The 24,697-nt window shown below is 45.7% G+C and overlaps 1 protein-coding gene across 1 annotated transcript in view; it reads left to right on the top strand.

Moving 5' to 3' along the window:
- Positions 1–23,993, top strand: part of LOC147117429 (anterior gradient protein 3-like) — a 57,063-nt gene extending 33,070 nt beyond the window's left edge. Inside the window, exons 4-7 of the mRNA XM_085987136.1 lie at positions 1,273–1,349; positions 7,523–7,586; positions 10,649–10,732; positions 23,631–23,993. Coding sequence (XP_085843262.1) covers positions 1,273–1,349; positions 7,523–7,586; positions 10,649–10,732; positions 23,631–23,680 — 275 coding nt within the window. The 3' untranslated portion in view covers positions 23,681–23,993. The remainder of the gene's footprint in view (positions 1–1,272; positions 1,350–7,522; positions 7,587–10,648; positions 10,733–23,630) is intronic.
- Positions 23,994–24,697: the final 704 nt, after the last annotated feature.

Below are 24,697 nucleotides of genomic sequence, written 5' to 3'. Positions count from 1 at the left end.
TGCCAACATTCATGGCCATTCCCTCAACTTCACAATCTCCCACTGCCTCTTTACTTTTAAGGTCTCCATCACAGAAAAGGTAATCTCTGACCACTTCCATATATCCCCTACCAATTACATTAACTTACCCTCTTTTAAGGGTACAAACTTACCAGGTGCATAAGTGGCATAATTCCACCTCTGTAACATTATCCACCTCCACCCCTACCTCAGCCCATCTCCTACTGAAACTCTCGTCCTTGTATTTGTCGCCTCCAAACTCGACTATACCAATGATCGGTTAACTGGACTTACATCCTCCACTCTCTAGAATTATGCCACTTGTGCATCAGGTAAGCTTGTACCTTTTGGATTTGAAGGATCAAAAATGGGACCTGTACCAGGGGGAACAACACTGATGGTGAGTAAGGTATCACAGATGGAGGTGAGAGATTAATTAAGTTAATCAACAGCTACAGAGGTATCATGGTGAATGGAGGGCCAAAGACTAGGCAGTTTGGTGTTTGAGAATATGTTTGTAAGTAACTTCAGGGAGAGCTTTTTCTGGGGTGCATGTAGAAATAAGGGGGGTTGAAAGAGGGTAAGTTAATGTAAGTAGTGAGGGATATAAGGAAGTGGTCAGAGATGACCTTTTCTGTAATGGAGACCTTGGAAGTAAAGAGGCGATGGTAGAATGTGAAGTCAAAGGAATGGCCATGAATGTTGGCAAGAGGGTTTATATGGAGGGAAGGGTTTGAGAAAGGTTGCCCCTAGTAGCACAACATCTAATTATCTAACTTTATAACATCAGTCGGAGGTTTCTAATTGTCTTCATTGTCTGTTCTTGAGACCACCATGCTACAGAACTGTAATCCCCATTGTTGGAGGCTCACCAGGTCTACAGTGCATAGGAGGGATTCAAGACATTATATAGAGATGTCCACGTACTGCTAGAAAATTGCTAGATTAATCCAAGGCCCTATCTGCCTCTCAGCTGGATGTAAAAGATCCCATGGCACTATTTGAAGAAGAGCATTGGAGGTGCCCTGGCCAATATTTATCCCTCACCCATGACCAGCAAAACTGCTTTTTCATCTCGTTCCTGTTTGTGCAACCTAATTGTGTGCAAATTAGCTGCAGTGTTTGCCTACAAAACAGTGATTACACTTCAAAAGTAATGAATTGGCTGCAAATCACTTTGGAACATCCTGGGTAAAGGCGCTCTATAAATGTAAGTTCTTTTTTCTTATTACCAGAAAACAGGCAAAAAGTAACATTATCAATCTTTTTCAGCACTGAAGAAAGTCTTTGCTGAAAATGAAGAAATCCAGGCTATGGCTGACAAAGATTTCATTATGTTAAATCTAATGGTAAGCATTGCTCTGTTTACTTATTAAAAGGGAAAATTTTACAAACTTGCACTTCTGACTTGCAGTTTTGCCCACATGGAGTGCACATTGGGAATTTGGATGTGTACTTCCAACAATGTTTCGTCGATTAAAATCAATGGGTCAAAAACTGGGGGGAGCGTATCAATACTCCCAATATCCGGTCCTGCATCAGGAGCGTGCATTTTGAAAATTATGTCTATAGCTCCGATGAAAAGTAAAAATTTTACAGTTTGTTGAACGCATATGCATCTTTCAAAGGATTATACTTCACATTTTATTGCAAAAATTAACAGTTGTAATTCAGATTATTTAAATATTGCGAGTAAAAAAAATATAAAATATATATAAATCAATAAAATGAAAACTGAGACATTTGCCATACATATCTGTATCTCTGCTGGAGAGATATTCGCTGCTCAGCTGTCACTGCATGCCTACATTTGTGATCTTTGGCAGCAAGGCTCCCCACTGAAAGTGTGAAGTTGTAAAATTTAAAATGTATCCTTTATAGAAACTGTGGTGTATGTAACTTGTTCCACCTTAAGAGAACTTAAACCTGTTCCACCTTAAGAGATGTACTACTTTCTCTGGCTGCTGTATACGGTAATACCGGTGGTGACCACACCGGTATATAAGTGCTGTGTAGTAATTTGCTGGGTAGTACAGCCCTAACCTCCGAATAGTAAAGACCTATTGAAAAGTTATTCTTGTAGTCTGTGTCAGTAATTGACTTTAAATATAACTGGAACACTCAGACTTAACAGTGGCGACGAGTCCAATCTTACCCTGCGGCAGTTTACATCCACGGCAGCTTCGTCCTCAGAACGGGCGTCGAGAAGAGGTATCCACCCTCATCATCCTGCTGAACAGCACGTCGCGCGGGAGGCATCGAGGACCCGGAGTGAAGAAGAGAAATTCTGAACTCGAAGCCCCCATCAGCGGCAGACAGCTATCATCCTTCTACCATGGTGGTGGGTAAGCCAATCAGCGAAAGTCGGCCGCATTGGCTGTAGCGAAGGGGAGGGAAGACGGAGGAAAGAGGGCGGTGAAATCGACCGCGGCCGGTGAAAAGGGCCGAGCCGCATTTGGGCCGAAAGGCGCAGCGACTGGGGCAGCTGAAGGCGCGAGAGCCGCGGTGAATTCGAACGCAGCGGGTGCACATAACTGGGCTGCAAGAAGGGCTGCGAGGCGCGATGGCAGGGAAGCGTGAATGCCCACGGGAACCGCGGTGGAGTAGAAGCAGCGTCGGCGGAGTTGTTAACCACTGGGGAGGCGAGACCGGCAGCAGCACAGCAATCGCCATTGCAGCCAGCGGGTGAAGAAGACGAGCGTGGGAAAGACCGCCAAGCGTGGGAAGCCGCCATTTTGGAAAAACAAAATTGCAAAGATGCCTAAACATGGGAACATTAATACTTTTGATAGCGACATCGAACATTGGACCACGTATGTAGAACGCATAGAAGTTTATTGTAGAGCAAATAAGATACCAGATGGGGAGAAAGCACTAACCTTATTAAACTTAATGGGTGCGAAGACATACGGGCAATTGAAACACCTTCTATCACCAGAGAAACCGGCGGATAAGACTTTCGCGGATATTGTTACCGTCCTGAAAAATCATTTAAGCCCCACGCCGCTGATGCTAGCGGAACGATTTAAATTTTACAGCAGAAAGCAGCTGAAAGATGAAAGCAATGCTGAATTTTTTATTGAATTGCGTAAGCTAGCAAAGTACTGTCAGTTTGGAACAGGACTAACAGATGCGCTAAGAGATAAATTTATGTGTGGATTGTTAAAAGAAGAGACACAAAAGTGACTGCTTGAGGAGAATGAGCTGACGCTTGATAAAGCTGTCGCTATGGCAGCATCGCACGAAGCCGCAGCGAGAGGCACGGCGGTAATGCAGCTACGGTCACCGGAACTCAGCACAAATCAAATGGTCTTGGGTACAGTAAAATGTTATCGTTGTGGAAAGACAACGCACGATCAGAACCAGTGCTGGTTCAAAAATAAGGAATGCAGAAAATGTGGCAGGCTTGGTCACATAGCTAAAGTATGCCGGTCAGGAGAGAAGACCAGCAACAAAAAGTCACTGCAGGGAAAGTACAGAAAGGTACACAAGGTGACAGAGAACAGTTCGAACGAACAGAAGTCAGATTCAGACGCCAGCAGTAATGAACTGGGTAGCTTAAGAGTACACAACGTTGGTAAGGAAGCAGACCTCCAGACAATTTGTGTCACACTTCAGATAGCAGGAGTCCAAGTGAAGATGGAATTGGACACTGGATCGGCATTGACGGTCATGAATAAGAAAGATTACAAAAGGTTATTCCAACATATTCCCCTGCGGGATACGGAGATTGTATTGAAAACATACACGGGGCAAAGAGTATACCCCATCGGAAAGATAGAGGTAAAGGTGGTCCACAAGGGCAAAGAAAGCCGAGGAATGGACTTATATGTGGTACCTGAAGGAGTTCCACCACTACTGGGATGGGAGTGGATTAGAAAAATGAATATGGACTGGCATTCCTTAAAAGCACTAACGGTAGATGTCAGGGAAACAGATGTCAAACCTAAACGATTGTCCAGAATATTGGACGATGCTAAAGAGGTGTTCCAGCAGGGACTGGGAACACTGAGAGGAATTACGGCAAACATCAAGATTGAAGAACATGCACAACCAAAATTTTTCAAAGCCAGACCAGTACCCTATGCGATACGACCTGCTGTGGAAGCGGAGCTGGAAGCGCTAGAACATTCAGGAGTACTGTCTAAGGTAGACTGGAGTGAGTGGGCTACGCCCATTGTTCCCGTGATGAAACGTCCTTCGAGCAACAAGCCGGGAGAACCAGGGAAGGTTTGCATCTGTGGAGATTTCAAGATCACTGTTAATCCGGTGCTTCACACGGTGCAGTATCCGCTTCCGCGGATTGAGGATATCTTCGCTTCATTGTCGGGCGGGAAACACTTCACCAAGATAGACCTGGCGCAGGCGTACTTACAGATGGAAGTTGAGGAAGAGTCACACCAGTACCTCACGATCAACACGCATAGAGGCTTGTACCGGTATAATAGACTGGTTTTTGGAGTGGCATCAGCTCCAGCAATTTGGCAGAGGGCCATGGAGCAGGTATTACAGGGAATTCCAGGCACACAATGTTACCTGGACGACATTCTGATTACAGGAGATGGTGACGAGGAACACCTTGCAAATTTGGAACTGGTGCTCATCAGATTGAAAGAATATGGACTTCGAGTTAATCGGCAGAAATGTGAGTTCTTTCAGAAGCGGATCTCGTACTGTGGCCATGTCATTGACCAGGAGGGACTTCATAAGTCTCCTGACAAGATTGAAGCGGTTGTGAAGGCTCCCGCTCCGGTTAATGTATCTCAGTTGAGGTCGTTCCAAGGATTGATTAACTATTACCATAAGTTTCTGCCAAATTTATCCACGGTACTGCACCCGCTGAACGCTCTTTTGCAGAAGGGAGTACCATGGGAGTGGAGCGAGGACTGTAAGAAGGCCTTTCGCAAAAGCAAGGAATTGATAACCTCAGAGGAAGTGTTGGCTCACTTCAACCCAACACTGCCTATTCGTTTGGCTTGTGATGCTTCTCCATATGGTATTGGGGCAGTACTCTCACACAAGTTGCCAAATGGCACGGAGAGGCCAGTCGCGTTCGCATCCAGATCATTGACCTCTGCTGAGCGCAACTATGCTCAGATAGATAGGGAGGCTCTCAGCCTTGTGTGGGGAGTAAAGAAGTTTAATCATTACCTGCAGGGCCAAAAGTTTACGCTTCTGACAGACCATCAGCCGCTGGTATCCATTTTTAACCCTAAGAAGGGTGTGTCGGTGATGACAGCACAGAGACTCCAGAGATGGTCCCTTTTCCTAGGGGCACATCAATATCAGATAGAATTCAAAGGTACAAAGCAGCATGGTAATGCTGATGGGCTGTCGCGCCTGCCACTACCTGAAGAAGAGGAGACAACGAAGGTTGACCCTGTTGAGTTATTTCACTCGACCATCATCGAGTGTTTACCAGTCACCAATGCAAGTATTGAAAGAGAAACCAGGAATGACCCAACACTGTCCCGAGTCTACGAGGTGACAGTGAAGGGATGGCCAGCACATGGTGATTCTCTGTTACCGGCATTCTCGGCAAGACGAGACCAGCTGTCCGTCTGTCAAGGAACATTGATGTATGGAACGAGAGTGATTATTCCTCCTAAGTTAAGGGAAAGAGTTCTAAAGGAACTGCATGAAGGTCATCTGGGGGGAGACAAGATGAAAAGCCTTGCTAGTGCTTATGTGTGGTGGCCGGGTATCGACCAACAGATAGAGGAGCTGACGAAAAGCTGCTCAGGGTGCCAAAAAGTGCAAAATGCACCTCCGATTGCACCGCTGCATCCATGGGAATGGCCTTCAGCCCCATGGCAACGCGTACATATTGACTTTGCTGGTCCATTCATGGACCCCATGTTTCTAATTGCGGTGGACGCACATTCTAAATGGCCAGAAGTGATCAAGATGACTACCACTACTTCAGAAAAGACAATTGCGGTGTTAAGAACGATATTCGCAAGGAACAGATTGCCCGAGCAAATATGTTCCGACAACGGACCACAGTTCGTGTCAGAAGAATTCCAAAAATTCTTAAAGAAGAATGGGGTGAAACATTATACCTCTGCCCCATATCATCCGGCTACAAATGGGTTGGCCGAGAGATTTGTACAAACATTCAAAAAGGCAATAAAGGCCATGAGTGAAGATCAGATTCCACTACAACATAAGGTGGACAAGTTTCTACTGGCATATCGAAACGCCGCTCATGCAGTGACAAACCAAAGTCCTGCCATGATGTTTTATAACAGGAGGTTGCGGTCCAGGTTGGACTTGTTAAAACCAAATGTGCGGAGGGAAGTTGAAAACAAACAGTTCCAGCATATAAATAACAAGACCACTCGGAGTTTCAAGGTAGGACAACCAGTGTTGGCCAGGGACTATGGAAACGAGAAATGGCAATCCGGAACAATTCGGGCCAGACAAGGACCCCTGATGTACACGGTAGATGTTGGTAAAAATGTAATACGGCGTCATGCTGACCAACTGGTAGAATCGAGAACAAGGGTCGAACCCATGGTTACGACAGAGACAACCGTGGAAGAAGTTAATGAACCTGAAGCATCTACCTCGGCAGTGAATGTACCTGATGATGATGTCCAAGACATAATAGACCAACTAGAGGAGTCACCTCAGCAACAAGAATCAGAGACCCCTCAAAGGCGTTATCCAACTCGAATCAGGAGGCCTCCTGAGAGACTGAACCTTTGAACTGTTTCTACATGAAGTTGTATATGTATATATGTTATTATGTTATGTTAAATGGGGATATAACTGTTAAGCTAAAAAGGGAGGATTGTGGTGTATGTAACTTGTTCCACCTTAAGAGAACTTAAACCTGTTCCACCTTAAGAGATGTACTACTTTCTCTGGCTGCTGTATACGGTAATACCGGTGGTGACCACACCGGTATATAAGTGCTGTGTAGTAATTTGCTGGGTAGTACAGCCCTAACCTCCGAATAGTAAAGACCTATTGAAAAGTTATTCTTGTAGTCTGTGTCAGTAATTGACTTTAAATATAACTGGAACACACAGACTTAACAGAAACTGCATTTATGAGTTTGGTGGGCAGAATTTTTGAGGGGAATATTTATTAATAACTATAACCCAGAGGTTCCTGGGGAGGTCTTATGAGGGCTGAAATAAAAACAGAAAATTCTGGAAATACTCAGCAGGCCAGTCAGCAGCTGTGGAGAGAGAAACAGAGTTAACGTTTCAGGTCGATGACCCTTCGTCAGAACTGGAAAAAGCTGGAGATGGAACAGGTTTTTAAGCAAGTGGTGGGGCAGGGAAAGCGGGGAGGGGAGGGAAGAACAAAAGGGAAGGTCTGTGATAGGATGGAAGGCAGGAGAGATTAAGAGACAAAAGGGATGATGGTGCAGGGCAAGGCCCATAACCATCTCCTTTTGCCTTGCACCATCATCCCTTTTGTCTCTTAATCTCTCCTGCATTCTGATACAATTCTCAACCAGTGAAGATTTCACTCCAGGTGTTCATTATCTTGTTCTTTATTTTACAAGCATGAAACCACTGACAACAACCTTGCACTTGATGGTAAATATGTGCCCCGTATAATATTTATTGGTAAGTAGAATCATAGAATGGTTACAGCACAGAAGGAGGCCATTCAGCCGATCAAGCCCATGTCGGCTCTCTGCAAGAGCCCTTTAGCTAGTCCCACTCCCCTGCACATTCCTCATAGCCCTGCAATTTTTATCCTATTTCCTTTTGAAAGCCATGATTGAATCTGCCTCCACCATCCTTTCAGGCAGGACATTTCAGATCCTAACCACCCACTGCGTAAAAATGTTTTTCCTCATGTCGCCTTTGGTTCTTCTGCCAATCACCTCAAATCTGTGTCCTCTGGTTCTCGACCCTTCAGCCAATGGGAACAGTTTCGCTCTATCTTCTCTGTCTCGACCCCTCATGATTTTGAACGCCTCTATCAAATCTCCTCTCAACCTTCTCTGCTCTAAGGAGAACCCCAGCTTCTCCAGTCTATCCACGTAACTGAAGTCCCTCATCCCTGGAACCATTCTTGTAAATCTTTTCTGCACCCTCTCTAAGGCATCCTTCCTAAAGTGCGATGCCCAGAATTGGACATAATACTCCAGTTGAGGTCCGACCAGTGTTTTATAAAGGTTCATCATAACTTCCTTGCTTTTGTACTTTACGCCTCTATTTATGAAGCCCAGGATTCCGTATGCTTTTTTAACCATTTTCGCAACCTGCCCTGCCACCTTCAACGATTTGTGTACATATACCCTTAGGTCTCTCTGTTCATGCAACCCCTTTAGAATTGCACCCTTTAGTTTATATTTTCTCGCCTCGTTCTTCCTACCAAAATGTATCACTTCGCACTTTTCTGTGTTAAATTTCATCCCATTCCATCAGCCTGTCTACGTCCTCTTGAAGTCTATCACGATCCTCCTCACTGTTCAATATACTTCCAAGTTTTGAGTCATGTGCAAATTTTGAAATTGTGCCCTGTACACCCAAGTCCAAGTCATTAACATATATCAAGAAAAGCAGTGGTCCTAGTACCGACCCCTGGGGAACACCACTGTATACCTTCCTCCAGTCCAAAAAACAACCGTTCACCACTACTCTCTGTTTCCTGTCACTTAGCCAATTTTGTATCCATGCTGCCACTGTCCCTTTTATTCGATGGGCTTCAACTTTGCTGGCAAGCCTATTATGTGGCACTTTATCAAACGCCTTTTGGAAGTCCATGTACACCACATCAACCGCATTGCACATAGAAACATAGAAGATAGGAGCAGGAGTAGGCCATTCGGCCCCTCGAGCCTGTTCCACCATTTAATGAGATCATGGCTGTTCATCCAAATTTAGTATCCTGTCCCTGCTTTCTCCCCATATCCCTTGATCCCTTTAGCCTTAAGAAATATATCTAACTCCTTCTTGAATATATTTAATGAGTTGGCCTCAACTGCCTTCTGTGGTACCCATCAACCCTCTCTGTTACCTCATCAAAAAACTCAATCAAGTTAGTGTCTGATCTTTTTGTAGATTTATCATTTAATGCTGAGGAATCCACCGCATCCAGTTCTATAATGGCAACATCCAAGAGTCATATCATTCCATGTTGCTTATTATTATTTATTTTATTATGTACTCAAATTTTGTGGTGTGTTCTATTTTCTGTCATTTATAACTTGTAGTGAAATGAAAGTATGTATAATAACAACTGCCCCAGCTCAAGTATAATGGTTGCTTGGAGACTTAGTGCTGTGCTACCTCTCAAGCTGGGGGCAGGTGTTGATTTACATATTGGAACAGGGTATCTGTGACTTACATAATGAACTAGTTCTTGCCAAATGGCTTGACATTTCCTAGAATTGAGCATATGGCAGTACAGTATCAATCTTGATTATTGGTTGCAGGAGAGTTTCCACGAGAAGACATAATTCATCATGGTTTCCTTAGTGAGGTTGTATTTCTCACCCATTGCTCCTGGGTGGGATTACGCTCTATCATCAGTAGTAAACATGCTGTCTGAGAAAGTAGTCAATTCTGATTATTCTCCTCCTATGGCCTCAGACATTTCTGGCTAGCCTCTAGTGATGACTGAATTCCTTCTCCTCTTTCAACATGTCCAGTGAAGTGAGACTTACTATTGCACCCATGGGTTTTGTGCTGATAGAACCACTTTTACAATGTCTCCTGCTCTACTCCATACTGGACTTCTGTCGACTCTCCCCTCACTCTCAATACTACCTTTATAATAAGTGTGATCAATGCAATTTGGACCAGAAGGCAAACATGAATAAAGTAACAAGCCAAAAAATATTATTCAAGAATTTGTCATTAACATTCATTGTTCTATTGCTGCTGTTGTACCAAATGGCTACACATTAATTAATTCAGCACACGTGTTAGCTCTGTTGCACAGAGTAATTTCACCCCCATTGTATCTTCAGTGATGTATGGTTTATTACCAGAATTTTTCAACTTTGGGGTAAAAACTCCACTGTGTTGCACCTGGCACATGCCGAGAGCGCATACCAGGAAACTGCACACTCCCAGCCTGTGATCTTACATCCATTAAAGTTAATGGATGGGAAATCATGGGCTGGGAGAGCACAATTTCCTGATATGCATTCTCTGTATACATTTGAAGCAACACAGAGGAATTTTTATGTCTTTGTGCCTCGAGTCTTCATCAGCTTTCTTGTTGGACATCAAACCCATTCCCTGATCCAGTTTCTCATTTAAACTAATTGGAAATCTAGCAGGAGAGTCACTGAAGGCCAGTGGTAATAAATAGAAACACCCAGAAAGAATAATAAAAGCACGAATAAAGTGGCAATACGACCATATATTGGCCAGAGCTATCTCTAATGGAATAATGCACAAAGTATATTTTTCCACAAAGTTTTGCCCAACAGCAATATTCATGGGGAGCTACTTCTATGAAATGTTCATTGTTTTCTGTTTAATGTATCCCACATAGCAACATATCAGCAACATTTGGACATTTCTTGCTGTTTAATTTTTAACCAAAGCTAATCTCCTGCTTTTGTGGCACCAAATACAAGTACAGTATCAGAGTAAAACAGCCCCGATTAAATTCAAGACTAAGAAGGTTGCTTGGTTTCATTGCTCTGCGTTTTGCTTTGCTGCAGATCCTTCTTTCACTGTGAGAGCAGATATCGCAGGGAAGTACTCAAACCGCCTCTACACATACGAACCACAAGATATTCCGCTCTGTAAGTGTGACGCACCTTGGTGGGAATTTCTGAAATTACTGGGGATGTAATTGGATAAAGTTTAAAAACGGGTGCGGGGAGCTCAAAGCATATTGTGCTCGCGCCCGTTCAAAATGGTCCAGGCAGCACGCAAAATTTGTGCTGCCTGCTCATTATAATGATTGGAGCGCTGATCTCAGCGCTAAACATGCTGCTGATTGGCTTAGGGCTCAACAGGGGGGCCAATATCAGGTACAGTCTAATGGCCAATAAAATTTGGCTTAGGCTCTCTGCACTACTTAAAGGGGAGGTGGTTTGTTGCAGAAGTGCCTCTTTGTCACTCTGAAGCCATGTGCCAACAGGGAAGAGAGAGGACAAGGAGGTTCTCTGATGTAGCACTGGAGGCCTTGGTCCTGAGGGTGCACAGATGATATTATGTCCTCTACTCCAGGCAGCATGCCAGCAGGCCGTGGGAGGAGATAGCAAAAGCTGTCAATGCCACAAGTGTTTTCCCCAGGACCTGGATCCAGTGCTGCAAGAAGTTTAATGACCTCACACAAGTGGTCAAGGTGAGTGAATGCATCTTCAAATGCCATATCCCACCAACTGCAGCACTAGTCTCACACACTGCTCAATGCACCACACCCCCATCACTCACCTACCAACAATCTCCAGCAATCACGACTCATACCTCATAATCACAGCTTCACCTCACCCTCACACACTTACCACTGCTGCAAGACTCATACCCAGATCTCTCACCTTGCACACACTGCTAGCTGTTCAACCATGACAAGCACATCACCCAAACACATTGCACTACACTTACTGACAAACTTCCCTTTCTCTTGCAGGCAAAGGTGGCACATAACAGCCGTGAGAAGCAGCAGACAGGCGGAGGGGGAAGCCCGGCTTCACAACCTGACGGAGTTGGAGGACACAGTGCTGGAGATCATTTGAGGGGCTGTCACTGAGGCCGTGACAAGTGGCGAGGTTGAAAGCATTGCTGATGATGACAGTATGCTCATACCTAATCCTTCTTCTCACTTCCCACTTCCCCTCGTTCCACAATCTCTTCTCACTCACAAGCTGCTGATGGTGTAAGCATGCACATCTTGCTTCCCCCCTCCCCTCCCACCACCATAACCCAAACCTTGTGCCTTTCATTTCAGATACCCAAGAACTGTCACCAGCACAGCCTGTCCCCAATGTTATGGAGGAGAGTGAAGGAGAAGAAGAGGCACCATCACTTGATCTGACACTCCCAGGCACCAGCTCAGAAAATAGTACTGTGGGGACTTTAGAGGGTAGTATAGAGGCGGGATCTGCATCTGGTGAGTCACTGGGCATGAGTGAGCTGCAGCCAGGCCAGGGGGAAAGGGTAGCTCAGGTGCCAGTTCCCCTGAGGGCGAGGTCGCGCACGAGTTCTGCTGCACAGGACTCAGATGATGACTTTGATGGGCGGCCTTCAGAAGAAGGATAATGGGCATGCACAGGGAAATGATTGATGTAATAGCAAGCCTGCCAGAGAGCCTCTTGTCAGTGTCAAAGAGCATGGAGGAGTCCAGCTCCAACACTGCACGGTGTCTTGTGCGGAGCTTGGAGGCTATGATTTCCAGGATGGAAATGATGGGCAATTCCATTAGGACACTTGTGGATACAACCATGATGCTGGGTCTGATGGGCGATCTCGCAGCTTCCACTGCAGCACAAGTGGAAGTGACCCAACATCTCAGTGCTGCAGTGGAAGCTCAGACAGCTCTCCTGCAGTCTCGGCTTGCTGCCACAAAAGAGCAGACTGCTCTCAAGCAGTCTCAGCTTGCTGCCACACAGGAGCTGACTGCTGCCATCGTGGCTGGGTTTACGAGTGTGGAAGGGGACTTGCAGGGTGTTACAGCAGGCCAGCAATCCATCCTCCAACAGATGGCTAGGAATGCTGAGGCGCCACCCCGGGGGAGTGGCAGAGGCTCCGTGGAGCAAGAACCTGCTGTCCTCTCTCAGGGTGACAGCATTTCTACTCCCACCACTGCCACTCCGCCAGTGCCCTTGCTGCTGCCTAACAGCCAGCCAGACTGACAGGCAGCAGCGGGGATCTGGGGTTTCATTCAGTGGAACCGGATTCAGATGAGGCACTCACGGAACGGAGCTCTGCTGCCTGCCTACTCCCTTCCTCCTCCTCCTCCTCTTCTTCGCCTGAGGTGGTCCCAGAACCCATGGTGGCAAGGGCTGCGCCCCCATGATGGCCAAGTTGTGGAGGATGCAGCAGACCACCATGAAATGGGACAGCCGAGCCGGCATGTACTGGAGGGCTCCTCAGGAGTCAAAGCACAGGAACCGTTGCTTTAGAACCCTGATGGTCTGCTCGAATGAGGTTCCTCATGGCAGCATGGTTGTCATTATATGAGTGCTGGCCACGAGTGGTGGGGTTGCAGAGGGGAGTGATCAGCTAGTTGTAGAGTGGATAGTCCTTCTCTCTGAGCAGCCACCCTTGGGTTCGACGTGGTGGTTAGAAGATTGCTAGCACACCGGACTAGTACAGGATGAAGGCATCATGACTGCTGTCAGGATACCGGGCATTCACCATCATGATGTGCTGGGCGTGGTCACACATCAACTGCACATTGAGTGGTATCCAAGTCAGTACCTTGCCCCCAATCCCATGTGCTTTAACTTTACACGCTAATCTCTTATGCGGGACCTTATCGAAAGCCTTCTGAAAGTCCAAAAACACCACATCCACTGGTTCTCCCTTATCTATTCTACCAGTTACATTCTCAAAAAATTCCAGTAGATTAGTCAAGCACAATTTACCTTCTGTAAATCCATGTTGACTTTGTCAGATCCTGTCACCAAGTGCTCTGCTATTACATCTTTTATAATGGACTCTAGCATTTTCCCCACTACCGATGTCAGGCTTACCAGTCTATAATTCCCCGTTTTCTCTCTACCACCCTTTTTAAATAGTTGGGTTGCATTAGCTATCCTCCAATCCATGGGAACTGTTCCACAGTCTATAGAATTTTGGAAGATGACCAGCAATGCATCTACTATTTCTAGGGCCACTTCCTTAAGTGCCCTAGGATGTAGATTGTCAGGCCCTGGGGATTTATCGGCCTTCAATCCCATCAATTTCCCTAACACCATTTCCTTACAAATACTGATTTCTTTCAGTTCCTCCCTTTCATCAGACCCTATGTTCCCTGACATCTCTGGGAGGTTATTTGTGTCCTCCTTTGTGAAGACAGAACCAAAGTATGTATTTAATTGGTCTGCCATTTCTTTGTTCCCCATTATAAATTCCCCTGATTCTGACTGCAAGGGACCTATGCTTGACGTCACCAATCTTTTTCTCTTCACATATCTATGGAAGCTTTTACAGTCAGTTTTTATGTTCCCTGTAAGCTTACTCTCATAATCTATTTTCCCCTCTTAATTACTCCCTTTGTCCTCCTTTGCTGAATCCTAAACTGCTCCCAATCCTCAGGTTTGCTGCTTTTGCTGGCCAAATTATATGCCCTCTCCTTGAATCTTATGCTATCTCTAATTTCCCTTGTTAGCCACGGTTGACTCACCTTTTTTGTTTTATTTTTATGCCAAACAGGCATGAACAAATTCTATAGTTCATCCATGCGATCTTTAAATGTTTGCCATTGCCTATCCACTGTCAACCCTTTAAGTAACGCTCCCCAATCCATCTTAGCCAACTCGTGCCTGATACCATCATAGTTTCCTTTATTTAAATTCAGGGCCCTAGTCTCTGAGTCAACTACTTCACTCTCCATTTTAATGAAGAATTCTATCATATTAGGATCGCTCCTCCCCAAGGGGCCTTGCCCAACAACATTGCTGATTAATCCTTTCTCATTACATAATACCCAGTCTAAGATGGCCTGATCTCTAGTTGGTTCCTCGACATATTGGTCCAGGAAACCATCCCCTATACACTCTAGGAATTCCTCCTCCACAGTATTGTTACTAATTTGGTTAGCCCAATCTATATGTAGATTAAAGTCACACATGATAACTGCTGTGCCCTTATTGCACGCGTCTCTAATTTCCTGCTTAATGCCATCCCCAACCTCAGCATTACTGTTTGGGGGTCTGTATACAATGCCCAATAACGTTTTCTGCCCCTTGGTATTTCTCAGCTCTGCCCATACAGATTCCACATCATCAGAGCTAATATCCTTCCTTACTATTGTGTTAATCTCCTCTTTAACCAGCAATGCTACCCCACCTCTTTTTCCTTTTTTCCTGTCCTTCCTGATATTGAATACTCCTGGATGTTGAATTCCCAGTATTGGTCACCCTGGAGCCATGTCTCCATAATCCCAATTATATCATATCCGTTTACATCTATTTGCGCAGCTAATTCATCCACCTTATTATGAATGCTCCTCGCATTAAGACACAAAGCCTTCAGGCTTGATTTTTTAACACTCTTAGTCCTTTTAGAATTCTTATTTATTGTGGTCCTGTTTGATTTACACCCTTGATTTCTCTGCCTTCCACTTCTGCTTTTCTCCTTCCTGTCTTTTGTTTCTATCCTTGTTTCCCTTTCCTCTGTCTCCTTACACAGGTTCCCAATCCCCTGCCATTTTAGTTTAAATCCTCCCCAACAGCACTAGCAAACACTCCCCCTAGGATATCTGTTCCGGTCCTGCCCAGGTGCAAACCGTCCAGTTTGTACTGGTCCCACCTCCCTCAGAACCGATTCCAATGTCCCAGGAATTTGAATCCCTCCCCCTTGCACCATTCCTCTAGCCACATATGCATCTGAAATATCCTTCTATTTCTACTCTGACTAGCACGTGGCACTGGTAGCAATCCTGAGATTACTACCTTTGAGGTCCTATTTTTAAATTTACCTCCTAACTCCCTATATTCAGCTTTTAGGACCTCATCCCATTTTGTACCTATATTGTTGGTACCTATATGCACCATGACAACTGGCTGTTCACCCTCCCCCTCCAGAATGCCCTGCAGCCGCCCCAAGACATCCTTGGCCCTTGCACCAGGGAGGCAACATACCATCCTGGAGTTTCGTTTGCGGCTGCAGAAATGCCTATCTATTCCCCTTACAATAGAATCCCCTATCACTATAGCTCTCCCGCTCTTTTTCCTCCCATCCTGTGCAGCAGGACCACCCATGGTGCCAGGAAGTTGGCTGCTGCTGCCTTCCCCTGATAAGTCATCTCCCTCAACAATATCCAAAGTGGTATATCAACTTTAAATAGCTGTAGAAAGCTCCAAACAATTGCATAAACTTACACAAAGCCAGTCCAAATCAAAAAGCAAATCAGCTGCGAGTTGTTGCTGATCCCTTTAACTAGCGCTGGTGGGGGATCCTTCCTGCTGCTGAACGCTTGTTCAGCTGTTCATCATTTGGAGAGGATGTTGAATAGAGCAGCGACGTCGAAAATGGCAGGTCGTGCGTCACATCAGCATTGCACACTGATTGGCGTCAAAATCTGCCTCATTACCATTTCTCCAGCGAGCGCAGGCAACAACCGCGCTGCTGACATGCCCAAAATGGCGGCCGCCGCGGGACACGTCAGAAGTGGGCGGAAGAGAGGCAGCCGCCATTTTTTTTCCGAAACCAGCCATATCACCCGGGGCTAAGGTGTCGAATTTCACGGCCATTGAATCCTGTTGTCCCAATTCAAAAACTTTTTGCCAATTTGCTAACATAACATTTTCTGCAATTTGTCTGCAAAAATTAATTGTAATTTTTTCGCGAAATTGTTCTGGGTTTTTCAGGTAAACTGTCAAAAAGTTTCAGGTTTGCATAGTAATAAGAGCTTGTGAATCTGAGCCCATGTTTAAATACTGTAGGGTAGAAATTGCTAAAAGTGGTATTGTTTGAACATTAATGCACTCCTACCAAATTCATTTTCCGCTACTTTAATGCAGACATTAATTCTTATTCATTACGTCAGGTACATTCCCTGAAAATGTTCCAGTTGGACTTAACCAATAAAAATGATAGAACAGATTCATGATGTATCGATATGATTAATATCTGTGTTAAAATAACAAAGAGGAATTTGGTAAGAGAACATTAAACATTCATACGATAACATCGCTTACAGTAATCTTTATCTTTGTGAGTTATACAAATTTACTTTATCACAGTCCATTTTGCAAAGTGTGTAACAAGTATTGCACAATTTGCATACATTTGTCAAAACCAAATGTATTTGGAATTATCCCAATTTACCCTGCTAGCCCGTCATACAGGCTAGACTCTAAGGGGGAGAAATTCCCCTCGCGCCCCATTTGGGGCACTAAATCAGAAAAGCTGGAAAAGCTAGCGCCTCTTCCAGCCTCTCTGAAATTCCCATTTTCGCTCCAAGAGGGAAGTGGAGCGTTAAATCAAGCTCTCCACTTCCTTCTTGGAGCACAAGAGGAGGGGAGGTTCATGACCAGGGCCATACCCAGGGCAATGTGTTCAGCAGCGCCACGAGTGGCCAAGCATGGTGCTGCCACGTTGCAGGGGCTCGTCCCTAAATTAAAGGGAAGGGCCCCACGCTGCAAACGCTGCAGTTTTTATTAAACTTACCTGGACCACCGGGGAGCGGGGGTGCCGCGCAATCAGCAAAGTGCCGGGCTGACCGATCGCGGCACAGACCCTGCGTCTGGAGGCGCAAAAAAAAGTTTTTAAAAATCCAACATTTTTTCAGGGCAGCCAGCCACCTCAGCTTTAACTTCCACCCCGCTAGCGGCCGGCCGCTCTGCTCGCATCCCCTGCAGCAGTCACTGCCATCGCTCGGCACCTCGGCTTTAACTTCCACCCCACTAGCGGCCGGCCGTCCTGCTCGCATCCCCTGCAGCAGTCACTGCCAACGCCCGGCGCCTCTGCAGGGGGCTGTAGTGTATGTACCTTGAAGAAGGAACAATATTCTGCAGCCCCTGTATCTGCAGTACCAGTAGTGACCACCCCTGTATATAAGCCTGTGTAGTAACTTTGTATAGTAGTTCCAGTTTTGTCTCCATTCAGTAAACACCTGTTATAACCAATTACTGCAGTCCGTGTCTCAATTACACACGGACGTTACACTGGCGACGAGCAGATCCAAACTTACCTACAGTTCTGCACCACCTCACGGGGATCCATCCCTGAAGTGAAGTTGTTAGAGGTCGAAGCCAGAAGGAAGAAATCCAAAAAGAAAAAAAAACAAACAGAAGAAACGGGCGTCGACCGTGGGCAACCGCCCTCTGATTCATCGAATTCGAAGATTTGCAGGAGAGGCTGTCGAGAGCTGGGCTTGGTTATCCAGTCTATGGTGTTCCAGCTAATCGGGCTGGTGGCAGGTAGTACACTGATCCTTCCTGGGCTGCGGCGGGCTAGAGTTCGATCGGGTGGCTTTTCAATGGGGCAGAGCAGCGTTGTCGGGAAGAGGAGAGAGAGACAGAGGGTGGAGCACACAGGGCGCGGCCAGTGCTATGAAGCCGGGCAGCGTACAGACCCGAGAAGAGGGAGGAAAGTGTCCCATAGGGTCTGCTCTGACGACGGGAACAGTAATTAAAATAAAAGAAATTAGAAGCGCAGAAAGCCGCGAGGAGCTGCAGTTTGCCACGGGGACCGTGGAGAGCAGCGTTGGCAGCAGCGCGGGGGGGAAGTGCGCAAAGACCATAGGGCGTCGCCATCAAGGCATAAAAACGCCAGCAACAGCGCTAGCAGCAGCGGAAAAGACAGAAAGCGCGGCAGGCGCCATCTTAATCCAGCGGGGTAGAAGGCAAAGCGCGGGAGGCGCCATTTTGTTCAATCGGGGAAGAAGGCAAAGCGCGTGAGGTGCCATCTTAGATCTCCAAGATGCCGAAGACTGGCAATATCACTGCCTTCGATAATGCAATAGAAGACTGGACCACGTATGTGGAAAGGGTCAAAGTATATTGCAAGGCAAATGAGGTAGTTGATGAGAAAAAGGCATCGGTACTACTAAACTTAATGGGCGCAAGAACGTACGGCCTATTGCGGAACCTGATCACTCCAGTCAAACCGATGGCGAAGAGTTTCAACGAAATTGTTGATATCCTACAGGAACACCTAAATCCTACACCGCTGCTGATAGCAGAAAGATTTAAATTCCACAAGAGAAATCAGCATAAAGATGAGAGCAATGCTGATTACCTTACGGAACTACGCAAGCTATCAAAGCACTGCCAGTTCGGAGCAGGACTGGCAGATACCCTACAGGACAAATTTGTCTGTGGACTCCTGAGTGAAGGAACCCAGAAGAGGTTACTCTCAGAGAAAGAGCTGACGCTAGATAAGGCTTTCAGCGTGGCAGTATCGTACGAAGCAGCAGCAAGGGGAGCTGCGGAAATACAGCAAAAGCCACAGGGATACGGCACCCATGAAATGACATGGGGATTTGAAAAATGTTATCGCTGCGGCAGAACAACCCATGACCAGAAGGACTGCTGGTCCAAGGACAAAACATGCAGGCAATGTGGAAAGATGGGACACATTGCACGAGTTTGCAGGTCCGGGAAGAAGACTAACGACAACAAAAAGACTACTAAGGAAAAGTACAGGAAAGTACAAAAGATGACGGACAGTAGTTCCGAAGACCAGAAGAGCGATAGTGAATCCGCGAACAAGAGACTAAGCTGTCTCAAACTACACAACGTAATCACAAAGGAGGATCACCGAACCATTTGGGTCACCCTCACAATAGCAGGGTCCCAAGTCAAAATGGAATTAGATACAGGATCAGCCCTGACCGTCATGAATTGACGAGACTACGAGCGGCTATTCTCACACATACCCTTGAAAGACACATCCATTGTCTTGAAGACATATACGGGGCAGAAAGTATACCCCAGAGGGAAAATAAGGGTGCCTGTCGAATACAACGGCAAGGAAATACAGAAATTGTATCTGTACATACTGCAAGATGGTGGACCACCGTTATTGGGACGTGAATGGATCAGAAAGATAAGTTTAGACTGGCACTCCATTCAGGCGCTGATGGTGGCTGGTAAAAAGGATGACGATGTCACACCTGGACGATTGTCAAAAGTCTTGGCTAACGCTAAAGAGGTATTTCAACAAGAACTGGGAACTCTTAAAGGCATAACCGCCTCGATAAAAATAGAAGAGAATGCAATTCCCAAGTTTTTCAAAGCAAGACCGGTACCGTATGCAATTCGCCCAGCCGTCGAGGCAGAGCTGGAGAATCTGGAGAATGCAGGTGTGTTAACTAAGGTAGACTGGAGCGAGTGGGCGACACCCATCGTTCCTGTCATGAAGAAAACATTAAACAATAAGTCTGAGGAGCCAAGGAAGGTTCACATCTGTGGGGACTTCAAGGTGACTGTGAACCCAGTCCTTCACACAGTACAGTATCCTCTTCCGAGGATAGAAGATATTTTCGCCTCACTATCTGGAGGGAAACGTTTTACAAAAATTGACCTAGCACAAGCATATTTGCAGATGGAGGTTGAAGAATCCTCTAGGAAATATCTCACGATAAACACTCACAAAGGTCTTTACCAGTATAATTGACTGGTATTCGGAGTAGCATCAGCTCCGGCTATATGGCAAAGAGCGATGGAACAAGTCCTGCAAGGGATTCCGGGGACTCAGTGTTACTTGGACGACATCCTAGTGACAGGTGAAAATGACAGTGAACACCTTGCCAACCTAGAGCAGGTGCTCACTAGACTAAGAGAACACGGGCTACGAGCCAATCGCCCCAAGTGCGAGTTTTTTAAGAAACAAATATCGTATTGTGGCCACGTGATTGATGAAGAGGGGTTACATAAGTCCCCTGACAAAACTGTTCCTGGGACTAGGGACAGGGTCACTGGCAAGGCTTTGAAGCTAAGCGAGAGCCAGGCCTGGTTAGTACCTGGAGGGGTGACAATCAGGAAAGACCAGGCGCAGAAGGTCATGGAAGGAGCCCCGAGGAGGGGCGGTTGGTTAGAAGGTCATGAAAAGAGCCCCGGGAGGGGCGGCTGGTGAGCAGGCCTGGGCGTTGGGCTGAAGATAGGAGGAATGGTGGAAATGAAATGGCGGCGCGCACAGACGCAGCGGCTTTGCTTCTCCCAGGACGGTGCTATTTACGTTTAATGTTAATGTTATTTGTACTGGACTCATGGGAGCTTGCAAGATCACATTTCATTGTACAATGACAAAGTTGAATTATTATTATTAAGGCTCCAGCGCCTGAAAATGTGTCGCAACTGAGGTCATTCCTCGAATTGGTGAATTACTACCATAAGTTTTTGCCGAATTTGTCCACAATTCTGCACCCACTGAACGCCCTGCTACAAACTGGAGTAGCATGGAAATGGAGCGATGAATGTAAGCGGGCCTTTCAGAAGTGTAAAGGCCTGATCACTTCAAGAGAAGTATTGGCTCACTACAACCCATCACTACCGATAAGACTGGCGTGTGATGCGTCTCCCTACGGCGTTGGAGCGGTACTGTCACATAAATCCCTTGATGGTTCAGAGAGGCCGATAGCTTTTGCGTCACGCTCATTAACTGCAGCCGAGCGTAACTATGCCCAGATTGACAGAGAGGCCCTCAGCCTGGTGTGGGGGGTGAAGAAGTTCAATCACTACCTGCACGGACAGAAATTTACTCTACTAACTGATCATCAACCTCTTGTCTCCATTTTCAACCCTAAGAAGGGCGTCCCAATAATGACAACACAACGGCTACAGAGGTGGTCCCTTTTCCTAGGGGCACACCAATATGACATCGAGTACAAAGGAACTAAACAGCATGGGAATGCTGATGGATTGTTGCGCCTACCGTTGCCGACGGTGGAAGAAGCACCTGCAGTGGATCCTGTGGAGATATTCCACTCGACCATAGTCAAATGTCTACCTGTGACGAATGCAAACATAGAAAAGGAAACACGAAATGACCCAACACTCTCCAGGGTCTATGATTTAACGATGAACGGATGGCCAGCACATGGCGAACCACTGTTGCCAGCATTCTCGCCGAGAAGAGAACAGCTGTCAGTGTGCCGAGGAACCTTGATGTGTGGATCCAGAGTAGTAATTCCACCCAAATTGAAGGATAGAGTGCTCAATGAGCTTCATGAGGGTCATCTGGGAGGGGTAATAATGAAAAACTTAGCCAGAGCGTTTGTGTGGTGGCTGGGAATTGATAGAGAAATCGAAGAGATGACCAAGAGCTGTACAGGATGCCAGAAGGTCCAAAACGCCCCACCACAAGCCCCTCTACATCCATGGGAGTGGCCCTCATCTCCATGGCAAAGGGTACACATTGATTTTGCTGGTCCATTTATGGACTCGATGTTTTTAATTGCGGTGGATGCACATTCAAAGTGGCCAGAGGTAATAAAAATGTCCTCAACCACCACAGAAAAAACTATCACAGTCTTACGAACCATATTCACCAGAAATGGGCTGCCTGAACAGATTTGCTCCGACAGTGGACCACAGTTTGTGTCTGAAGAGTTCCGGAGGTTCTTAACAAACAATGGTGTTAAGCATTACACATCCGCCCCATGTCATCCAGCCACCAATGGATTGGCTGAGAGGTTCGTTCAAACATTCAAGAAGGCTATTAAGGCAATATGTAATGAAGACATACCCCTACAATACAAGGTGGATAACTTCTTGTTTGCCAACCGGAATGCGACACATGCGGTTACCAACCAAACTCCAGCCATGATGTTCTTCAATCGAAGACTAAGATGCCGCTTGGATTTGGTTAAGCCAAACATCAGAAGAGATGTGGAGAACAGGCAGTTTTAGAATATGAATGAAAGGCCAACCAGGAGTTTTAAGATAGGTCAACCAGTTTTGGCCCGGGACTACCGCACAGAGAAATGGCAGCCAGGAACGATCTGCACACGGCAAGGACCTCTAATGTATACCGTGGACGTTGGAGAGAGCATTGTAAGACGCCATGCTGACCAGATTCTAGAGTCACTGGAAAACGTCAAATCTACACCACGATCCTATACACCTGGTGATGAAACCGAAGTACCAATTGCATCTACCTCAGAATCGGTGATATTGGAAGCAGACGAACCAAACAACGACGTTGATCCCGAATCAACTTTGCCAGAAGAACCTGATACCCCAAAGAGGCGTTATCCGGACAGAATCAGGAAGCCTCCTCAAAGACTGAATTTATAATTGCTTAACTTCAGCTAATGTATATAGCAACTGTAATTGTAAATATGTTATTTAATTATTAATCGAATGTTATGTACCGTTTAGCTAAAAGGGGAGGAATTGTAGTGTATGTACCTTGAAGAAGGAACTATATTCTGCAGCCCCTGTATACTGCAGTACCAGTAGTGACCACCCCTGCATATAAGCCTGTGCAGTAACTTTGTATAGTAGTTCCAGTTTTGTCTCCATTCAGTAAACACCTGTTATAACCAACTCCTGCAGTCCGTGTCTCAATTACACACGGACGTTACAGGGGCGAAGGGGAATTTTTGTGCAGGGGCACTACCGGGGCAATGCACCCAGAGATGACGTCACAATTTCCAGGTGCATGAGATCAGGTCACAACCTGGTAGCGCCGCCGCTAACCTCCCACAGAATATGGCGGGAGGAGCGGTCAGCGCCGCGCCCAGGCGAAAAGGCCTTTGCACCCCATTAGCGCCCCTCACGGGAGATGCAAAGAGGGGAAATTTCTCCCCCTAAAGGTTAAATGAGTTCTGAACAGACTGACATTTGTCATAATGAGAAAGGATTGAAAAGCTCGGAATTTGGTCATTTCAGGTTTAAAATTGAGGACATGGCTGTGGTCGAATTATTGATCTGCCACTATACTGAAAAATGGAATTATCACATCACATAAAAATAATATGTTTTTGGACGGTTCTAGAGAAATATTTCAGCTTCTTGCTGTAAGATTATTGTGATTGAATTGACAAAAATCGCTTAACCATTTTTTCCTTTTTTCCAGTGATTCAGAACATGAAAAAAGCAAAACGTTTGTTGCCAGCTGAGCTATAACAAAGTGCAGTGATGATACTTGTTTTTACTTGAGGGAGAGGAACTGGGATTTTATTTCTTTACCTTTACAGATTCCATTTAATTACTTAATTCATATCCTTTAATGCCCAAAATCAACATGCAAGAAATTTGTAAACCTTACACTGTGCCTTAATTTTTTTCTTGATTTAAAGAATACTCAATTACATGGTGGATTAATAAATATATATTATTGAATAATCACCTTTTGAACAATTTTGATTAATTTTTCATGTCCAATGTATTATAAGATACTAAAAATGTTATCTTTTTTCCAATTAAAGGAATTACTGCATTCCTACTACACTTTATTTATTTCATATTGTAAGTGAACCAAACTTCATGCTCATGTTGCAATGATCATGACCGAACATTTTTACTAACTAGTGGGTTGCTTTGTAGTAATTTAAGGGCTCGATTTTCCAAGCCCCGAGGAGGCGGGCATGGAGGCGGGACAGCACGTAAAATTGGAGAAATTGGGGGCGGATGGCCATCCCGCCTCCGTGCCCTTTTGCCAGGAGGCGGGAGGATGTGCAGCTTCGGGTCCCATCTCCTGGAGGCGGGAAAGGCTTTTAATCCTTTTAACTGCCTGTTAACAGGTAGTTAACAGGCAGAAAAAAGGATTAGTGCCATTTTACCTTCACAGCTGAAAGCTTCCCGATCTCGGAGAACCCCGCCGGGTTGGAGGAGGTTTGCGGTGGTCGGAGGCACCTGGAAGTAAGGTGTAGAGGTGAGTGATGGGTGCAAGGGTGGAGTGGTAAATATGCAAGGTGAGTGATAAGTTTAAAAAAGTGTTCACTTACTTTTTTGACTTCTATAGCCTTTAGCCGTGCTGGATCGGGAGAGCGGACATCCACCTTGTCAATTTCAGGTAATGGCTGATAGACCCTCCGATCCATCAGACATCTGAAATTTACTTTTTAACAATGTTTTTTCAGTCCTCACCACAAAACTAATCAAACTCAAGAGAATGTCAGTGTTTGACAGCTTCACAGAGCT

The sequence above is a fragment of the Somniosus microcephalus genome, chromosome 5, assembly GCF_052327205.1.
Source record: "Somniosus microcephalus isolate GS21.2 chromosome 5, FLI_Smic_1.0, whole genome shotgun sequence".
Classification (NCBI taxonomy): domain Eukaryota; kingdom Metazoa; phylum Chordata; class Chondrichthyes; order Squaliformes; family Somniosidae; genus Somniosus; species Somniosus microcephalus.
This window is presented reverse-complemented; position numbering and strand designations above follow the sequence as displayed.